This window comes from Lutjanus erythropterus, chromosome 13 (assembly GCF_056507025.1).
Source record: "Lutjanus erythropterus isolate fLutEry1 chromosome 13, fLutEry1.hap2, whole genome shotgun sequence".
Taxonomy (NCBI): Eukaryota; Metazoa; Chordata; class Actinopteri; order Lutjaniformes; family Lutjanidae; genus Lutjanus; species Lutjanus erythropterus.
The window spans coordinates 4,742,382-4,761,456 of NC_139329.1; the positions used below are offsets into that span (position 1 = coordinate 4,742,382).

Genomic DNA, 19,075 nt, shown 5'->3' on the forward strand with positions numbered 1-19,075 from the left:
TGTAATTATGTTTTCCTACTAAAGCATCTTAATGAGGTTCAGTCACTGTTGCCTTTTTAAGTGTCTATGTATGTATATATATATATATATATATATATATATATATATATATATATGTATATATATATATACATACATACATACATATATATATACATACATACATATATATATGTAGTCTTTGACTCATCTACTTCTAATGGAGAAAAGCTCACGATATCTGACATCTTTTGAGTAGTAACTAATTTATTCACACTGAGCAGAGTGTGGAGGAGACAGAACAGTTTTCACTCAGATTGTAATGTTTTTTTTGAAGAATTATATTACAAAATTCCTGTATGATCTATGATTTTAGGGGTTGAGTAGATTTTCTCATTGTGCTGGTTGTTTGGTGTAGTCATAAACACACACACCGCACAGAGAAATATAACAATGTACAAAACATAATCTTGGTGGGGAAAAACTCCTGAAAAACCCACCCTTGTTTTGGGAAACCCAACCCAACCTGCCATTCTCTGCAGGTAACAGGAAAACTAAAACAACTGAGACGGCCATAATACCACGTTAGCTTGTTGCTAATGCTCAGTGACACGCACATATACACACTGTACAATGATGCAGTTCAAATGCATTCTCAAATTGTATGTACAAGGAGATTCCTTTTTTTTTTTTTTTTTTTTTTTTTAACAGAGGAGATAGAGACAGAAGTCAAAGACAGGCTCGGTGGGAGATGAGGCACAATGTTCAACAGTTTTGTGTTTTCCTTTTTTCTTGATTTTCTCATATTGACTTGCACAAAAGCAAGCTGTAGGAAAATGTTTGAATATAGCTTTTATGTTACATATATTTCCTTGTTCAACTCAAGATGTGGATAAACCAGAACAGGAGCAGGGAACTTTGTGTTTCCAAGTTCATTAGACTTCTGTGGTCTTAAAGATCTTAACCTGGGAGCCCAGTGAGAAATGTTTATTTGTTGGAAGCCATCTTGAAATGTTACTCTAGCTTTTGAGATCCCAGTTTAAGAAACTAGACTGTGAAACTTTAAGCTCTCCTGTTTCCAGAAACCACATCACCTCACTTAGGAGGGAGTCTGAATACAAGAAAGCTGCAGACAAAGAGATATTTTTTCTAGTGTAAACATGTAGACGTATAATCTAGCAACATGCCGATGCTAGACTTCAAATCCGATTCTGTCCACTCTACAAAAACATCTCTACCACAGCTTTCTTCCAGTCCAAATGTGAAGGAGGATTGGGGTTTTCCCTGCCTGCGTAAATGGAGCTTTGTATGTGATGCTGTTTCTGGGGATCAAACACGGACACCCTGCAGTAGCAGTTCAAGCAGAGCTGAAGCAGGGTGATCTACTGACACCCGACAACTTCTGTGTACTCGCGGCCTTAGCATTGCACAAGAAAAAGTTTCAATACTAAGTGGTCTGGAATTGAAAGAAAAAAATAAAATAAAATAAAACTTCCAGTGATCGTTAATGAGTTGAGCTGTCAGCAGATACCTCCTCCTGAGTTTAATGTCCAATCAGAATCAAGGAGGAAATATTGAGATACTCAGCCAGTGCCTGAGTCAGATGTGTCTGTGCCAAGCCATTAAGATCATGTAAATAAGAGGACAGCGGAATAAGAGCACACAACTATTTACATCATTTGTACATCGACTCCATGGATCAGGGCCCAATACATAAAAAATATCTCTCAGAATAATCTAACTAACTGGATTTAAACAGAATAGAAATTCATTTCAACTGCTCTTTAACATGGTCTCATCCTGCTCATTTGTCCAGTTTATCCTTGATTAAGAATTAAACGAATGAAAAATTTAGACTTAGAATGAATGTTTGCTTTCTTCTGGTAAAATGATGAAAAAAGTTTATACTTTTATTTTTTGTTTAGTGAAACTGCTTAAATGTACAGTTGGTTGGCTGTTCTTTGTGGATGCTGCTGGTTACAGGCTAACTCGCATTGTGATGCCATTTGGTTTCAGTTAGCATCAGTCTGTTTAGTTAGTTGCAGATGTTAAAATGAACCTAATACTTAGTGATGAAAACATAAAAAATTAAATACCACAGCATCAGTTTGAATGTCAAAACTCATTTAAAACTGCTTGATATAGCTCAAACTTTGCAGAAAAAAACCCATCTCACCCATTCTGAAAAATACTGTTTTTGCAAACCACCTACAAGCAGCCAACTTGGTATTTTATGTTCTTAATTTTCCAGTCAGCGCTTTTAGCATTTCATCATGTATACAGGCCCCGACTTCAACCCTGATGCCCTCACACATGTTGATACAAACAATCATAGATTCAGCAATAGTGAAAAATAAAAAAATGCATTTGATCAAGGGACAATAAAAGAGAACTTGTGTATTAAAATTAATACACAGTTTATTCAAATGCTTATGATTAAAAAGATTTTAAATTCATACATTGGGAGGGAGATGCAAACAAATGTTATGATGAAGGAATGATTGATGTTCTTTCCCCATTTCCTAAATGGGTTCAAATGTATTGAATCCACCGATAAATAATGGTAATTCTTTAAATTACAGCTCTTCAACAACAGCTGTACAAGAGACACTTAACAAGAGGCGACGACAGTTGTTACTGTTGTTAATGTGCCTCTGGCTGTAAGCAAAGCCAGATGAAAGACAGGCTGATTGGTTCCAAAATGCTCATATAACCCAGCCTTTCACGTGTTGTATAATTACTGTCAGCAGTTAGAGAAACCAGGAGCTGAATTTAGAGGCTTTACCACCACAATGGCTTTGAAGTGCACATTAGAAACAAAAGATGCAACAGAACGGAGACGGCCAACACACGACTCTCTCCTTATGAAAGATTTGGACAAGAGATTACAGTGATAATGTCAGCAGATCAAATGAAATCTTCCTGAAACGGTCTTTGGCTATAGCATTTGGCAATTCAACAAAGAAATAAATGCAGACATTGCTGAGGGATGAATTGCAATGCATCAGTTAGATGTAGAGATAAAGAAAGCCCAGAGGAAAGGACAGAGGACATGACCACATACACCATATTCCATGGGAGGACCTCTTATCTGTCCAAACTTGTGGACAAAAATCACACACACGCTTTCACACACACCATTCTCTCTCAAAATGTCTCCACAAATCCATCTCTAAGATAGGGAACAATCAAGTAAAAAGGTGTGTATTAGTGCAAATGTAAAAAACCTTTCAAAATAAAACAATGGTCATGGCATGAATGAGCAAAGCAGGGCAGAGAGAAATAAACAAACAAACAAAAAAAACTGTGTGCCACGTCCCCTTGCAACATGCAGGATGAAATAAACAGAACAAGTTGCCAGTTTGTGCTTGTGATAAGTCTCCTCTCATCTGCCAAGTTCATGCAAATCCTTGTGTCATGCCTGCATGTCTCCATGTTGTATCACGCTTTAAAAAGGCTAAAAAGATAAACCAGCTTTCATGTATTAGAAATACATGTGAGTATAGTAGTGGAGGGATTGAAATGCTGTGTGTGTGTGTGTGTGTGTGTGTGTGTGTGTGTGTGTTTCAATCAAAAGTCTATTGAAATGTCAATTCAAGAATCAGCGGCCTAACACATGCAGATGCTCATTTATGCAAGTGTGTGTTTGGTGTGTATGCCGGTGTGTGTGCCTGTGTGTGTGTGTGTGTGTGTGAGCAAAGACACAGACATGCCAACAACTGGAGCTGCAAATAACAACAGCTGTGGTTTAATAAGGTGTTTTACTGCTGTGTGCTTGAGTGTGTGTGCGTTTTTGTGGGCACCACTGAAGAAAGGTGGAGGAAGTGCGAGTGTAGAGGGGAGAAAGGGAGCTGATATTGGACGTTTGGATCGTTCGGCTTTGTGTCAGGTCACCCCAGCTGTTGTGGTTGTGTTCTGGGCCACGTGACTCTCCAAACCCTGAGTGCGTTTGGTTCTTCTCTCATACAACAGAATCTGGATCCTCACATTTCTCTGTTTTGGTTACAGTCCTCTGCAGCTGTTCGGCTCTGATGGATCTTGGGTGGGCTGGGCCGGGCTGGTTTGGTTCTTTGCGGTAGAGATGTGTCCGGGTTTTGATTGAGCCAGTCGGGTCTGGTTCTGAAGTTGTGGCAGGAAGACAGGCGGTACTGGTTGGGCTGGCAGTGTGGTTGGTTGGTGTGTATTCGATGGGTCAAGCCAGAGTTTGTTTCAAGACTTTGGCTACAGCAGTTTTCATTGGCGGCCATATCAAGTCCACAACTCTGTGTGATGTCAGACCCTTCAGAGATTGGCTGCAGAATGGTCACTGTTGTCATATACAGGCTGCTATTACATCTTACTGCTGGAACCATGCTGTCCAAACTGATCTGAACCAGCTCTTCTTCTGTGGAATTGGCGAATGCAGTCACTGGATGGAAACAGCTGAGCTCTACTAGAGCACAGATTTCTTCACCATGTCAGTTTGCAGCACTGCTGTGATATTCCAACACAAGAAATCATTTAATCGGTATGATTTCAACCACATCACTAGATCCTGGTTTCTGGCATACTCTGGGTTAGGGTGATTGTGTCGGCTGAATGTGTCTGATTGGAAGAGTGAAGTTAATTTGGTTATTCTGGGTTCCGGTCGGGTTTCTGTTTGATGAGTGGTGTCTGAGCTGGGTGAGAATGACTTTGTTGCTCTGGGTTACGTCTGCTTGGTTAAGAATCTGGCTCTGGGTTACAGGTTCAGTCAGTAGAGGTACTAGATTCAGGACAGGCCAGAATGGGATGTGGTTCTGGTTACTTGTTCAGTGGGAACTACTACTGGACTCAGGTCGGGCTTGACTGGCGGTCCGTGGAGCACCATAGAGCGTCACTGATGCTATGTGGTTATTCTGCATCACCTGAGGAACACGGAAACAGACGTGTTAGTGTTAGGCTGTGTTAGTGTCTCTGAATATTATGATCCAGTCCATTCTGAGTTCAAACCTAGATGTAAATTGTCGAGGGTTTTGTTTTAAAAATACTGTGTCAAACCAAACCACCACCAAACTGAGGCAAAGCCAAAGCCTCCACTTGGACAGAATTATACCTTAATTTAAAGCCTTAATTAAATCTACTCCAATTCTAATTAAACTGAACTCATTAACTTAATCTGGAATGCCAGTAATATTTCTGGAGTAAATATGCTGTCTCCTGCACAATCAGATCAGGTAAAACTGCTAACATAGAAATAGAGATTGTAATCCATCATTACCTTTGAGAAAGAGACAGCTTTTGCCTAAAACTTATTTTAGGTCAAACTGTGATTCCAATGATATTACATTTACTCCACTTCAAATAATGCAAACTATCCCTTTAAATAAGCCCTTTGGACAACCAAGAAAACCAGAAGGACCCGTGTTCTGACCTCAAAGATCATCCTCTGCAGTCCAAAGCAGAAGGTAGAGCCGAAGGGGTTGGTGTTATTGGCTGATGAGGACCTGTCGAACACAAACATCTGATCATGTCAGAGAGGACTCATTTGGATAAAGTTTGCTTGAAAAAAATCTTGCACCTTGAATTTTACATATGTAAACCAACAACACTAAAATGTGCTCTGTGGGACATATCTAAAATAGCAATGTGTACATACCTGTGGAGCACAACAGGCTTTTCCATTGGGTGACCCAGCAGTTCCTGAATCTGATCCCACTGACAAAGCAACAAAAAGTTAGCAATAGATTAAAAAAAAGCTTGTTTATCTGCTGCAACTCAACTGAGTTGAATCACAAGGTCACAACACCTGAACCGTTGTATTAGCTTCCATGTGATACTAATGCTACTTCTAAAGGCAGAATACATTCAGATAATTGTGCGTTAAAGGAGACAGACTGTAGATCATTGAAGAAAAACTGAAATGTTTTATCTTGATTTCACTAAACCCAGTGATCATCTCCATTAGAATTTTCTTCAAGCTACTTAGATAAAATTTGGGATATTTTAGGGGATACAAGTGATATCACAAGACTTTAATTAAAGTCATTCCTCTCTAATAACATAAGAGGATTTGTGCTGCAACAGTCTTAAATGTCATGTTATCCAGCTTTTATGGCATGAAATGGACTGTTTACTAGTAATGTGAAGACCAGCTTTTAGAAGTATCGATACCAGATAAAAGTAACTCAAAAGTCACAACTCTATAATCCCCAACAAAGAGGTAGTGTCCAAAATTGAAAGCTGAACTCACATATAGAGACCATGTCAGATCATTACAGCTCTACCATAGCGCCACCTGGTGAATTTACAACAAGGTACTGACCTTTGGCGAAACGTAACCGTTCTATAAGATTGGTCTATAACTGACCTTGCTGTAGGTGGTTAAGGTGCACTCCTCCGTCTGAGAATCAGCTCCTTCTAAAGTGCAGAGTGAGACAGACAGACATAGGATAAAAGAGGGTTAAAAAAAATCAATATCATACCATTTAGACTGAGACATGAAGGCTTCATGGCTTCATACATGACTGGAAGCTGTCTCACCTTTCTTAATGACAAGTGGAATCTTAAAGTCACATCGATGATATCTGTGATGAGAGAAGAAACAAAATCAAAAGCACAGAAATCTAAACTAAGAACAGATGCTACAATTTAAGAGGTAATGATAGAGAAATAATGGATCATTTAAAAACATAACATCAGCTTGATTTTTCTTTTAGCATTGTTATTCATGAAGAAGGAGAGACACTCAAAGTAAGTAATCAGACACCAAGATATTTACATATTGAAGTTGTAATGTCCGGGGTAGTTGGTATGGAGGACAAACTTCTTAACCAAGTGACTTGTGGAGTCAAACAGGATATCCTGAAAAATAAGAAAATACAGTCTTCAACACTGAATTTGCATATGTTCAACCAGACCATCTCGCTGCAGTCCTATCTACTGCAAATAGCAGGATGAGTAAATGGAGACAGAGGCAGGACAACGCCCCCACACCCACCCATCATTGTTAGCAGCCAGTATTACCAGCTGTTCACTGAGATCTTAACAGTGGTCTGGTAAAAAACAAAACAAAACAAACAACAACAACAAAAAAAACACCAACTGAAAAGATTTTTCTGTACGATGTAACTGCAAACAGACTTTACACAAAGTAATAAAAAACACTGAAACTCCTGTACACTGTAATGCAATCCAGGAAATAAACCCTTCCATGAACCCCTATTTGGCTAAAGCTCACTTACTGCTACAGTCACACACTTCACTTCCAAGAACTAACCAGATCAGTACATACATGCACTGTAGGGATTAATTCATGTTGAGCTAAATAAACCTTTTTTATAGACATGTCTAATAATTATTTTGTGACCTTGCCCAACCTGAGCATTTACAATACCTTTATTAATTAAGGTCGATCAGTCAGCTGTCATACCCTTCAGTCTTTCTCTGTCCAAGTGGATCAATGAGCCAACAGTGGCCAGACACTGCAAATGCTGAACTAGCAGGTAATAATTATTTCCATTATCAATTAATTTGTAGATTATTTTCTTGATAAATCGATTACTGATCAATTTGTCTTTTGGTCCATAAAATGTCAAGAGAATGGTGAAAAATGTTGATCACGGTTTTCCAGAGCTCAAGGTGGCATCCCCAAACCTACTGTTATGTCAAAAACACAAAGATATTCAGTTTACTGTCACAATAGGATGAAAGGAACTAAATAATATTCACATGTGAAGCTTAAACAAGAGAATTTGGATTTTTTAAAGTTAAATATTACTCAAAATGATTACAATAGTTGTTAATAGTTAAAATAGTTGCCGATTAATTTCTTAATTGATTCATCGTTGCAGCTCTAATTGTTATGAAGTGTTATGACACTATAACATTTTGAAGCTAACATTAGCTCTTCATCAGTAGTAACTGTCAACAGCATCATTTAGCAATTTACCACAGAGACAAGACAAAAGCTTGTTTTTAGTTTCTTATTCAGCATAAATTAGCTAATTGATATGTATTGTCATCAAAAAAGGAATTTGCTGTCAAAATACATTCTTACTGCTCTTTTTCTGGGATCCATAGATTGTGATGGATTTGTGTGTTTATTTGTTTAACAACCTGCCACACAACAGCTTTTCAGCATTTTCCTGAACGTGTGATATTTCCCCCTCAGCAGGGGATGTGGGCTTGGTGACCGGTGCCGTTCTGATGTACACGTGTCCCATTATAGAGTAATGTGGATTATCCATCTACCAAAATGTAACATTTATGTTGTCTAACTGTCATATGTTTGTCACCTCCAACAGCCAGATCATGGGCTCATCACCATCATCTGCAGTAACATAATATGCTTCACCACACCTGTCAAGTCAGCCTTTTTTCCTTCCCCATATTGTCTCTTAAAGAATAACTGTATAAATACAACTACATAGAAAACACATCAACTTAAACACACAAGTTTACATACCACTCCCAGGGTGAAATAGTTGAAGAAGTAGTCGTTACATTTAGAAGGAACCTGCTTGTGAGGTGATGGGGAGTGGATCTTCATCTAAAATAAACAACACATCAATAAATGACAACACACACTGTCACTATGTCATGTTCAGAAGATACAGAGAAACATTTGCAATCATCTCAAGTCTATCTGTATGGCTTTTTATCTGTTAAATGTTGAATTTCCTCAACCAGCCAATTAATAATTTTGTCTGTCTGCTGTTTAATGAAAGTGGTGAGTTTGAGCCAAAAAATAAATTTCTGGTTATAAAATGAGCTGACAGAGATAAGAGATAATGTTCCTCTGGTTTGCACAGTCAACCACTTTCAGATAACACACAGTCACTTAATCTACTGTCAATATAAATAACATTTATTAGTGAGGCTTTGACAGTTTTACAAATGCCTTAGTGTTTATTAGATTAGATTAGTCATTAAATTGCCTATTTATGATTTATCTATTTTCAGGCATAAATACTATGGTACTGTACATCATGATTTCTTATGATCGCACATTCAAGAGGTGAAATTCAACTACTGAGCCCATTAAACTGAGAAAAAGGCTGACACTCAACTTGCAAAATGTAGTTTGAATTAAAAGAAATTATAAGGATCCAAGGGGAGATAACTGAGCTGTCATTGTGATAGAGGATATGTATCGGGATTAGGATGAGCAGAGCTTAGTAAAGATAAAACAAGTAATTCTAAAAACAGCAAGTAACACCTCAACACTGTTATATGAGTTTTCCTACCTTGTCCTCAGACTTGTAAAAGACCTTATGTGGCGAGCCCAGAGCACCCAGTACATCCTGACAGGAATCTCCAAAGTAGATGCTCCTTTCTAGGGACCTCACTTTAGCATCAGCCATCACACCGGGACCACAACCTGCAGTCATGCATGAAAACAGAACAGGAAAGGAAATCAGTCAATCTCCAGATAAATGGCAAGAAAAGTCAAAACAGCATGTCAGCAGTGACGACTCTGCGAGTGGGGACTGTCGGACAAAAGCATTTTTTTTATGTTTAACATGTATAAACCATGTTAAATACCAATTTAAAAATAAATCTTTGTTTGATGTCCTCAAGACACAGACATATGTTACCTGCAGTGAGAAGGCGGAGTTTGAGCCCAAGAGGCCCTGCCCGGTCTCTCAGGACATCCACGCACTCTGCATAGATGTTACCAAGGAAACAAGCCAACGGCATCACTGGAGCTCTGAGGACAGAGAGAACAACAGCATGTGTCCCTTGTTTCTGAGGTTTTGTATTTGTTTTTAATGGGTTTTTGTTGTTGTTATCTTTGTTCCACACACAGCTGTCATATGTGAAACTTTGTAGAGTCATATTTACAGTATCTCACAAAAGTGAGTACACCCCTCACATTTCTGCAAATATTTAATTATATCTTTTCATAGGACAACACTGAAGAAATGACACTTTGATACAATGTAAAGTAGTCAGTGTACAGCTTGTATAACAGTGTAAATTTACTGTCCCATCAAAATAACTCAACACACAGCCATTAATGTCTAAACCGTCGGCAACAAAAGTGAGTACACCCCTAGGTGAAAATGTCCAAATTGGGCCCAAAGTGTCAATATTTTGTGTGGCCACCATTGTTTTCCAGCACTGCCTTAACCCTCTTGGGCATGGAGTTCACCAGAGCTTCACAGGTTGCCACTGGAATCCTCTTCCACTCCTCTATGATGACATCACAGAGCTGGTGGATGTTAAAGACCTTGCGCCCCTCCACTTTCCATTTGAAGATGCCCCACAGATGCTCAATAGGGTTTAGGTCTAGAGACATGCTCGGCCAGTCCATCACCTTTACCCTCAGCTTCTTTAGCAAGGCAGTGGTCGAGGTGTGTTTGGGGTTGTTATCATGTTAGAATACTGCTCTGTGGCCCAGTTTCTGAAGGGAGGGGATCATGCTCTTCTTCAGTATGTCAAAGTACATGTTGGCAGTCATGGTTCCCTCAATGAACTGTAGCTCCCCAGTGCCAGCAGCACTCATACAGCCCCAGACCATGACACTCACACCACCATGCTTGACTGTAGGCAGGACACACTTGTCTTTGTACTCCTCACCTGGTTGCCACCACACACACTTGACACCATTTGAACCAAATAAGTTTATCTTGGTCTCATCAGACCACAGGACATGGTTCCAGTAATCCATGTCCTTAGTCTGCTTGTCTTGTCAAACTGTTGGCAGGCTTTCATGTGCATCATCTTTAGAAGAGGCTTCCTTCTGGGACAACAGCCATGCAGACCAATATGATGCAGTGTGCGGTGTATGGTCTGAGCACTGACAGGCTGACCCCCCACCCCTTCAACCTCTGCAGCAATGCGGCAATGAGGCAGCACTCATACGTCTTTTTTCCAAAGACAACCTCTGTATATGACACTGAGCACGTGCACTCAACTTCTATGGTCGACCATGGTGAGGCCTGTCCTGAGTGGAACCCATGTCCTGTTAAACTGCTGTATGGTCTTGGCCACTGTGCAGCAGCTCAGTTTCAGGGTGTTGGCAATCTTCTTATAGCCAAGGCCATCTTTATGTAGAGCAACTATTCTTTTTTTCAGATCTTCAGAGAGTTCTTTGCCATGAGGTGCCATGTTGAACTTCCATTGACCAGTATGAGAGTGTGAGAGCGATAACACCAAATTTAACACACCTGCTCCCGATTCACACCTGAGACCTTGTAACACTAACGAGTCACATGACACTGGGGAGGGAAAATGGCTAACTGGGCCCAATTTGGACATTTTCACCTAGGGGTGTACTAACCTTTGTTGCCAGCAGTTTAGACATTAATGGCTGTGTGTTGAGTTATTTTGATGGGACATAAATTTACACTGTTATACAAGCTGTACACTGACTACATTGTATCAAAGTGTCATTTCTTCAGTGTTGTCCCATGAAAAGATATAATTAAATATTTGCAGAAATGTGAGGGGTGTACTCATTTTTGTGAGATACTGTATATGTGAATTATGAACGTTTCTTTTAATACATGGCAGCGTTATGAACAATATTGTGCTTACTGATTCAATGAATTGGCTTTCATATTATTTCTGGCCAGTCAATAATCAATGATCATTTACTGGCTTTGAAAAATACCACTTGTTTTCTTGCAGGGCCTACTTGTAGGAATATTTACCAAATAAGTTATGTTTTACATCCCATTTGTTTCTTAGTAACATATGTTAAAAAGACATGATCCCAGATTCCAATTAAAATGTTGTATACTAAACTAGTCCAAAGATTTTCTGTCATTAAAATAATAAACTTAAAGCAATCTTTGGTAGAGGTACGACCACTCTAATGGTATGTTCAGACTACCAGCAACACAACATCAAGCTACAATTCCTTTTTAATGGAAGCTGGCGACATGAAGCCAGACACTCATGTCCAATACTTGTTGTTGTGTGTCAGGCATAATGTGCTACAAATAACAGTTGAGCCAGCCTCAACTTTTCTTAGCACTCTGGGACAATGTAGCCAGCCCCGTTTCACCATTTTTTTTTTAGCTGTGTCGCCACTAATGTGAACATATTGTAAGTGATGTGTAGCTTGCATATGTGTATGTTACCTTGTTTCTTGCAGGTTGTTGCCAGTGTAAATGTGCATCCTCTTGACCATGGCCCCGTGTGGAATCTGCAGGGAGGCCAAACCCATGGCAAAGTTAGGCTGCCAAGGCAAAACAACTGGGAGTAGTATGGGACTGGTATATACAGTACTTGTGTGTGCACATAAACAGACTGTACATATTAAGAAGACATTGATTTTTTTTTTTTTTTTACAGTAATACATGTTTCCCAAGTTCAGAAAGATGTGGTGATTTATGATGAAGCTCTGTGGAGTAAAACATCTCACAACACACTGACTGACCTAAATACCCACATTCCAGAGGGAAAAACTCAAACACAGTGTTTCCACTGATTGGTGACACTACATTGTAATCCAGCTTGGATCTCTGTCAGGTAGCAACTTTTCATCTAGTAGAGCTCCAGTATCCAGTCAAGTCATTATGACTCAGCAGTGACTTTATTTGTCTTTCTGTTTTTCTTTAGGGGGGTATTTCTAAGTTGCATTAAACACCACAGACTGAGATGCAAAATGGCTGAAGATGAGTCCTCCTGGTACTAAACTATAGCAGAAGCTTGTAGGTTTTAAGGAATTTGAGAAAAGTTATCCTTGTAGTATTAGGGTTATTTGCCCTGAGGAAAGTTTCAGGACTTATTTCAAACATTTAGTTGGAACATGTTCTACATTAATTTGGTTCAGTGGAAAGGGGTCTGTGTTTACTGTTTAGTATTAAAAAAACTATCAAAAGAGTAACCACCATTTAAGTGAGAGATGCTAATTTTTGTCATAATGGGATGTGTGTAGATTCACAGGGGAAAAATGCACAACAAATGAGGAAAATATAAAGGGGTCTGAATATGTTATGAGCATAATGCAATATAAAGCCCTTCAGTGTTTTTATTTATTCTCAGTGCACAGTATCTGTTTAATTTAAAAAAAATGCTGAGCTTACACAGAATCACAGACGTATCCATCTGTCATCTGAAACACTGTTTACAAACAGAAACAAACTGCAGCCGAGCGTTGAGCTTTCGACTAAGAAATGCAAATGTTATAACTCAGATTAGTAGCTAAAACTACCATGTTTGCACCTGCACACCTGCGACTACAGATGACAAGCCAGCACGGTCTCTCGTTTCAGTGAATCAGGCAAACTCACTCGAGCAAGTCGACATGCAGCTGGAAGGTTTAGGAAATAATCAATGCAGTTACAAACATATCACAGATATGCTGCAGCAGTCAAATGGCTACACCAAAAAGATTGAGCAGCAAAAGCCTTGTCAGTGGGGTATGAAGTCAGCTGAGGTGAACTAAGCTTCTGAAAGGCAGCAGTAAAATCATCACTGCATGATGTGTGCTTTCATAGTCACAAGCTGCAGAATGGAGCAGACGGCAGAGCAGCTGGTTCAAGACATGCATCAGCCAAGACATCCACAGCTGTACAGTACAGACAGCAGCTCCACAATAGCTTCTGACTAATTATACAAACCTCAATCCAAAAACAGAACCACTAAGGGGAAAATCTAACAGTATATATATTCAGAAAGTACATATAATTGTACAGTTTGCAGATTGAATCTGAATTGTAAGCTGCTGGGTGTCTGCGTTGTCTTGGAGAATTTAATTATGAGCTGTCTGAGCTAACCCAGGTCCCTCAACTCCCTACTGCAGTCAGATTTTTACTGCTTACATAACACTGAAGTAAGTCTTTGACATCTCAACAGTACAAGACTGGAATTTGGACTCTGCACATTTTGAGATCTGTCAGAGAAATCTGAGGAAAAAAAATCTTTTAAGCAGCAAGACAACCAGGTTCTGGACATGCATTTGGTTTCTTCATTCAGTCTTGCATCGTTGATTATCATGACACAACACCAAGCTCACAGGGATTCAGGGACAATGCTGAAGGCAGACGTAGGGCTCGACCTCACGCTGTCAATATGAAGGGTAATCACTTCAATCACAACGCTGCCATTGAGTCCTTCTTCAAAAGGCTGACGAGCAAATCGAAGGAATCATTCTCACCTCGTATTTTGGAGCCTCATTCCATGAGTCCAGTTGAAAGGAGAAGGACAGTCCTCGAAAGTTGAGATGGAACAACTGCTCTGCAGCATTGTAAACTGGACGAAATGAGAGACAAAAGAGATTTCATGAAAGAGATACAGGAGATTAAAATGTGAGCAGGGATGTAACGATACCAAAAACTCAAGGTTCAATAAAACCATGATGCCATTTTTCTTGCAATATTAAGGAGCAAAGAAAAATGACGACTTGAAAAAATGTCTTCTATTAAATAATAAATCTGATATGTATAGCATTTTTTTGATTGTATAAAATGTGTTCTTCCTTTGAACTTAAAGTGCTTCTGCTTTCTTTCACTAATAAAATAGGCTAACATAAAAGTAGCCACCCATGACCTAAGCATGTACAAAAAAAAACTAATGCAGCAGTCCTTTTTGAAATTAAACATAACTAAAGAAAGAAAATCTGGTCCAGTATAGAGTTTTTTATTGCATTATTAGATATATTGTTACATCCTTATTTGTGAGAATTTGTTTGTGCTTTGCAAAGTACCTCCAGGGTGCGTAGCTCCAAATGACTGGTCTATTTGCTCTATCGTGGGGGCAATGGCCTGAGAGTTGAAATGGACTCCACTGAAACACAATACACACACACACAGAGGAGTGTTACAGTTATTAACATTCATACAGGCTGTGTTGCATTAGCAGAGGAGCTACTGCCAGAGAAGTGAAATGGACAATCATACACACAGAGTTTAAGAAACGCATTAAAGCAGACGGACTCCATTACTGTGACGTCCTCCGCTAAGTAGTTGTGTGCCTGTCTGTGAGGAACTATGACTTGTAGTTGAACACACTCTCTGCGGCAACATTACATGAGCAGTGTAGACATTCAGTGACCGTTCTATAGATCCATGCTTGTAGATAAAGGCTATGTAACAATAACGGCTGAGAGTATGAGATGCTTCATCCACATTCAACAGGTTTGACTTCATTTTGGCATTATATACTTCTACTCACCAGTATTTCAACTTGACTTTGCTCAGGTCATACACTTCAATCACCTGCCAGATGAACACAGTTAGGTCACAGCAGGTACAAATGAACAAATGGTTAGTTAAAAATCATTAATGCTCAGTGGGAGTCTAATGCCTTTGCCAATAATCTATAAAATGGGAGGGATTTTTGCAACTATGGCAAACTGCTGCTGTTAAAGAACTGTGGAGACATACCTCATCCCTCACTCATTAACATCTGGTATTAAATTTCAAATTCAATTCATCCCTGTTAAAATTCATGTCTTATATCAACTAACATGTATTCATTGAGAGGCAATTTCTTAGAATTGAAGGGAGGGGACCTGGAACCACAGAGGGTTTTTTTCTTTGAGTTTCCTAGAGTTTGAGTCTGGGTCCACACACCACTGGTTCTGCCACTCCCTGACAGTTTTTCTATCATCACACTGCCCACCAGTTAGCACACCCCCCTCTAAAATCAACAATTATCACCTTGAGTCTCTGATTTGTGGCATCAAACAGCAGTTTAATCCCATCCTGAGTCAAGTTCAGTATGAGGTCATGGCTGAGTGGCGTCTGGAGGAGAGATAAACAAACTAGTTTATTAACAGAGAGGCAGCAGGATGAACAGATATGCAGGTAAGCAAACAATCAGAATCAACTGGTTTGGAACTGAATCTCATGGACAGGGCGCACACCAAGAATGTGATGCACATATATCTTAAACAGAACAAAAATAGATTGTTTCATGTGGCAGTTTTATTTGGTGTCATTGATGTTAAAATGAAGAACAGCTTCCAGTTGCTCTTAAATAAATGTTGAATCTAAGATTCAACCAGCTACTAGACCTGGGGAAAGAATTTAAATATAACTTGACCCAATTTGTTGGGCTGATATCTTAATTTTTAAAAGAATGGATAATGATACACTGACCTACATAATTTTTACATACACGCATAATATAAACAAATTTTGGGGGATTAAGATACTTTAATCTTTTTTCAAGAATTGTGACCAACATAAGTGCTGAGTGGGAAACTTTATCTTTAAAATATAGGCTGAATCTTTCCAGTTGACACTGTCAAATATTCACACAACTAGTGAAAGGTTGCAAATTTCATCAAATATAATATCGATGCGACTTGACAGTTAAAAATAACTGTCAAAAATAATTATGGTCACATGCAAAATGATTATTTCACTCAAATTATCTTGCTGGACTGGTAAATTTCCATCCTTTGTATTGTATTCTCACTAGATTATATCATATAAGAAGCGTCATTATAACTACATCTGCAACTATATTTCATATAATTTTTTATGGTGGCAGATGAGAGTAAATGCACTGCAACTTAGGGACCAGTGTGTAGGATTTAGTGGCATCTAACAGTGAGCTTGCAGATTGCTAACACAGTGTCTCCTCCTTCCCCCTCCAAGCATGCAATGAACCTATGGTGGTGAAACATGCACAAAATGCAATAGGGCAAATCTTGAGCCAGTGTTTGGTTTGTCTTTTCTCAGCCACTGTAGAAACATGGCGGTGTAACATGGAGGCCTCTGTGGAAGAGGACCCGCACCCTCCACAGATTTTAAGGACTCATTCTAAGGTAACAGAAACATTATTCTTATTTTCAGGTAACTATACGCTAATGAAACAATGTGAATATTATATTTTATTTCTGTCATATTCTGCCGATAGATCCCTATAAATCTTACACACTGGACCTTTAAGAAAACACATGCAAATGAACAAAACACAGAAAAAAATCAAGAAAATATTTTTATCAATTTGACAACATATATGCAGCATTTAGAAGACACGCTGCAAATACACACAGCACAACTAAATACATAAACGCACTGCAGATACACAAAACAAGAGAAGACACTAAAAAGTGCTGAGCACAGCTTGAGAACACTCCTTTGTGCAATGGTTTGTGACTAATCAAGTTTATGGAGTCATGTCCATGTAGTGGATAATTTGTTCATTGTTTTCTGTTATTTTATTTTGAACTTTAACCATTTCTAAATACCTCAAACAAATCTTCAGCACTAGCCGACATACATGGCAATACCAGCATATCTATGATTAGTTGACACAGAAATTTAAGTAAAAAAGACATGTAAAAATGTAAATAGTCAGGGTTGTAAACAACTGGAATTACTGCTGCCTCACAGGCAATCCTCTGGAAAACTTGTGCTGCTTCCTTAAAAGGGATTATTGATCAAGTTAATTACTGTGTTTGTGTGTGTGTTTGACTGGGAGAGAGCATAAAATAAAGACAGGCCATCTTACCTGTTCACTGTATAGCACCTGGACATTTTTGATGATGCGGCAGTGTTTCTGCAGAATAGAGATGGCCTGGGCCAATGGCATCCCTGACAAGACACACATGTAAACACAAACACAAACACACACACACACACACACACACACACACACACAAATGAAGAGAGGCAACAGTATTTTTTAAAGAGTCTTATCCATTAACAGCCAACACTAACACCAACATGTAAGGAAAAACATTTTACATGTGGCTTCAGACACCATTGAATGGTTTGTAGTCTCATTCTTTTTTTCTTTAGTGTGCTGTGCTTTTCTAACTTTAAAAAGTTGTTGTAAAACCCACCTAAGGCGAATTCCCATTGCTCATTTCCTAGTGATCTCTCAGGCACCACCTCCAGATCCAGCATTGGCAAGTAGTTGGGGGCAGCTCACCTCACCTCAAGACACAGTGGGGACCCTGTGAGGGACCCTTTCTCTTCGCCTGTCTCTACCTGATCACAGCGCTGTCTCACAATAGTTTCAGATGGCTACTTTAATTCATAACTCTATCTACTTATTTCTCTAAAGCTGCCAGATTCATGAGTATCTACCGGTAACAGTAAAAGTGGCCACTTTATCACGTCATATGTTCTTAACAATAAAACGGCACCAAAGAAGAATGATTAAAAAAAAATGTGCTAAATATTTAAAACGACATCCACAGCCTACCTATCTAAGGCTGAACACACTGATCACCTATGGCTGACTAAGACACATAAGTTTTAAATAACAGTTTAACGGGTTACCCAGCAAAGGCTGACAGCTTGCTCACAAACAAATTACGCAACCTGCCAACCAACCTGATACGAACAAGGCCAGCTGTCAGTTAAACTAGTACTTGTTTGAACGCTTTAAAATCTATACGGGTTTTTTAAAAAGCCGTGCTGGCTCGACTTAAAGTAAAGAAATAAACACAAACTTGTTCAAGAGCCACAAATGTCTCCAACAGGCTTCAATTTAACGAGTCAACATCAACTTGTCGGCTAGTGTTGTGTCGTGTCTCCCAACAGACCGACAGAGCACCTGATCCAGTGACGAACAGCAAAAAAATACAGAGGCACGAAAATAATGTCCCCAAACCCGACTACTGTCCCTCTTAGCTCTCGTTATCTGTCACTGTCGGGCGGTTACGAAAGCGTCAAAGCTTGACAACAAGACTGTTTCTTTGCGCTAGGGGCTAACGTTAGCTGACGAGCTAGCTGCCCTCCACGTAATGATAATAAAGTATAAATATAAATAACGTGTGACCAGAAAAAAAATTCTAAATTAACGCCAAAGGAAAATAATATCGCACTTCAGTCTGGCACGATATAAACAAAGAAAACACGCCAAGCCGTCGGGTGTCTGCTGTTTTTCTTTCTTCTTTCAGCAAAGCTTGAAGCTTTGGAGCTAGCTCTTCTGCCGCTAGTGCGCAAATTCAAAGTCCTCGTTGTGAGACGCTTCCCTTATTACTCATAAGCTCGCCAGCCGGTAAATGCCCACCGTGTCCCTTTCTCAGGTTTAATGTGTCTTCAGTGTCAGGAGCAGACAAGAGCAACACAGTGTCCAAACAACAGCAACTTCAGGCATCAACAACAGCCAGCAGGATCAGCTGATAATTCAACTTCCTGTGTTCGACGCACGTTCTCAGTTGACGCGGTGACGTGTTGGTCAGCTGACACAGTCGATTTCCCCAGCACTTTTAAGT

The 19,075-nt window shown here is 39.3% G+C and overlaps 1 protein-coding gene across 2 annotated transcripts; it reads right to left on the reverse strand.

The window, feature by feature from the left end:
* Positions 1 to 171: 171 nt before the first annotated feature.
* On the reverse strand, positions 172 to 19,000 carry phaf1 (phagosome assembly factor 1). Of its 2 annotated transcripts, none has more exons than XM_084735093.1 (16): positions 17,693 to 19,000; positions 17,359 to 17,441; positions 15,555 to 15,638; positions 15,067 to 15,110; positions 14,600 to 14,679; positions 14,051 to 14,145; positions 12,030 to 12,094; positions 9,537 to 9,649; positions 9,186 to 9,319; positions 8,405 to 8,488; positions 6,719 to 6,801; positions 6,481 to 6,524; positions 6,308 to 6,357; positions 5,597 to 5,655; positions 5,372 to 5,444; positions 172 to 4,865 (listed from the first exon to the last, which is right to left on the reverse strand). In XM_084735093.1, exons 1-16 carry the CDS (start codon positions 17,754 to 17,756, stop codon positions 4,770 to 4,772), a joined length of 1,251 nt encoding a protein of 416 aa, XP_084591219.1. In that variant the 5' UTR covers positions 17,757 to 19,000; the 3' UTR covers positions 172 to 4,769. The 2 variants fall into 2 exon arrangements, with proteins under 2 accessions (XP_084591219.1, XP_084591218.1); XM_084735092.1 differs by having other exon boundaries at positions 12,030 to 12,127.
* Positions 19,001 to 19,075: the final 75 nt, after the last annotated feature.

Bases quoted from the DNA above. Each gene is read 5' to 3' on its own strand.
- phaf1 (XM_084735092.1), bottom strand. From the start codon at position 17,756: ATGCTGGATCTGGAGGTGGTGCCTGAGAGATCACTAGGAAATGAGCAA. The intron at 15,639-17,358 runs GTAAGATGGCCT...TCTCTCCTCCAG, and splicing joins AGGTGCTATACAGTGAACAG to ACGCCACTCAGCCATGACCT. The intron at 12,128-14,050 runs GTGAGAATGATT...TTGCCTTGGCAG, and splicing joins ATGAGGCTCCAAAATACGAG to CCTAACTTTGCCATGGGTTT.